This window comes from Haplochromis burtoni, unplaced genomic scaffold (assembly GCF_018398535.1).
Source record: "Haplochromis burtoni strain Fernald_Lab_line unplaced genomic scaffold, NCSU_Asbu1 Contig_613, whole genome shotgun sequence".
NCBI classification, from domain to species: Eukaryota; Metazoa; Chordata; class Actinopteri; order Cichliformes; family Cichlidae; genus Haplochromis; species Haplochromis burtoni.
The window spans coordinates 53,555-54,503 of record NW_024582974.1 but is presented as its reverse complement, the minus strand read 5'-3'; the positions used below and the strand labels follow the sequence as shown (position 1 = coordinate 54,503).

The 949-nt window shown below is 42.5% G+C and overlaps 1 protein-coding gene across 1 annotated transcript in view; it reads left to right on the top strand.

Annotated features, from left to right (window-relative positions):
• cog1 (component of oligomeric golgi complex 1) overlaps nucleotides 1-949 on the top strand; it is a 22,223-nt gene that overhangs the window by 12,026 nt on the left and 9,248 nt on the right. The window contains exon 12 of the mRNA XM_005948871.3: nucleotides 610-718. Coding sequence (XP_005948933.1) covers nucleotides 610-718 — 109 coding nt within the window. The remainder of the gene's footprint in view (nucleotides 1-609; nucleotides 719-949) is intronic.

Sequence of the window (949 nt, the reverse complement as noted above, 5' to 3'; positions counted from 1 at the left end):
CAGCCCCCTGACTGATGGCACGTAGTGTGGAAGGACAGCGTGTCCTTTTTACTGTTTACAGGAGTCCAAAAAGTGGTGCATTACAGCCGATTGATTTCTTATGTGTAACATGTTCGTTTAATCACATTATCCTTAAATGTAATGATCAAAGCTCAGTTTCTGGTCACTTGTTTAAGTTACAACTAATTAATAATTTGTGTATCTCCACGTTGAGCCGACAGAAACAATTGTGTACCTTTGCACAGCAAATGCCTGAGTTTCAATGGGAGAAGAATAAAAATAGTGTACAGCTTTTGAGGAGTGGACATAGCCAGTCTATCCACTCTGTGACAGCTGAAAACTCGACCCAGGTCTAACACAAAGAACAAGCTGATTGTCTCCAACGAGCTGTAAGGGCAACATGCTATTGCAAATCTAGAAACACCATCTGTCAATATATTGGCACAGCAGCAGCCCCACAGATATGGTTTGAGCCTACAGTCATGTGATCTGAATCAGCACTTTGTACTGTGAAGCCTTCGGTGGTCAGTAAGATTAGAAAGAGTCCATTTGCATTTATCGACAGTGGAGTGTGAAATAACTGCAAACATTGTGCTGTATGTCTTACAGATTCCATGAAACCTGTGATTGGCTGGAGAGCTTCATTGACCCCTTTGACCTGGACGTGTTTACACCTCACCTGAACGCCAGCCTCAACCGCCTGTCTCAAAGGACCTTGGTACTTCCAGCTATGCTTAAATGAGTCAAAGATAAACAATGCTATTTTTGTAACAGGCAGTTCATTTGGACAACACATTTATACGGGACACATACATTAAGAGACACACATTCTCATTTAATGGTCAAAGGAGCTGCAAAGAGAAGCGTCTGGACTTCTTTAAGTTGCTTGAAGACGTTTCACCTCTCATCCGAGAAAATGTCCTGCTGGGTCCTGCATGTGGATGTTCTT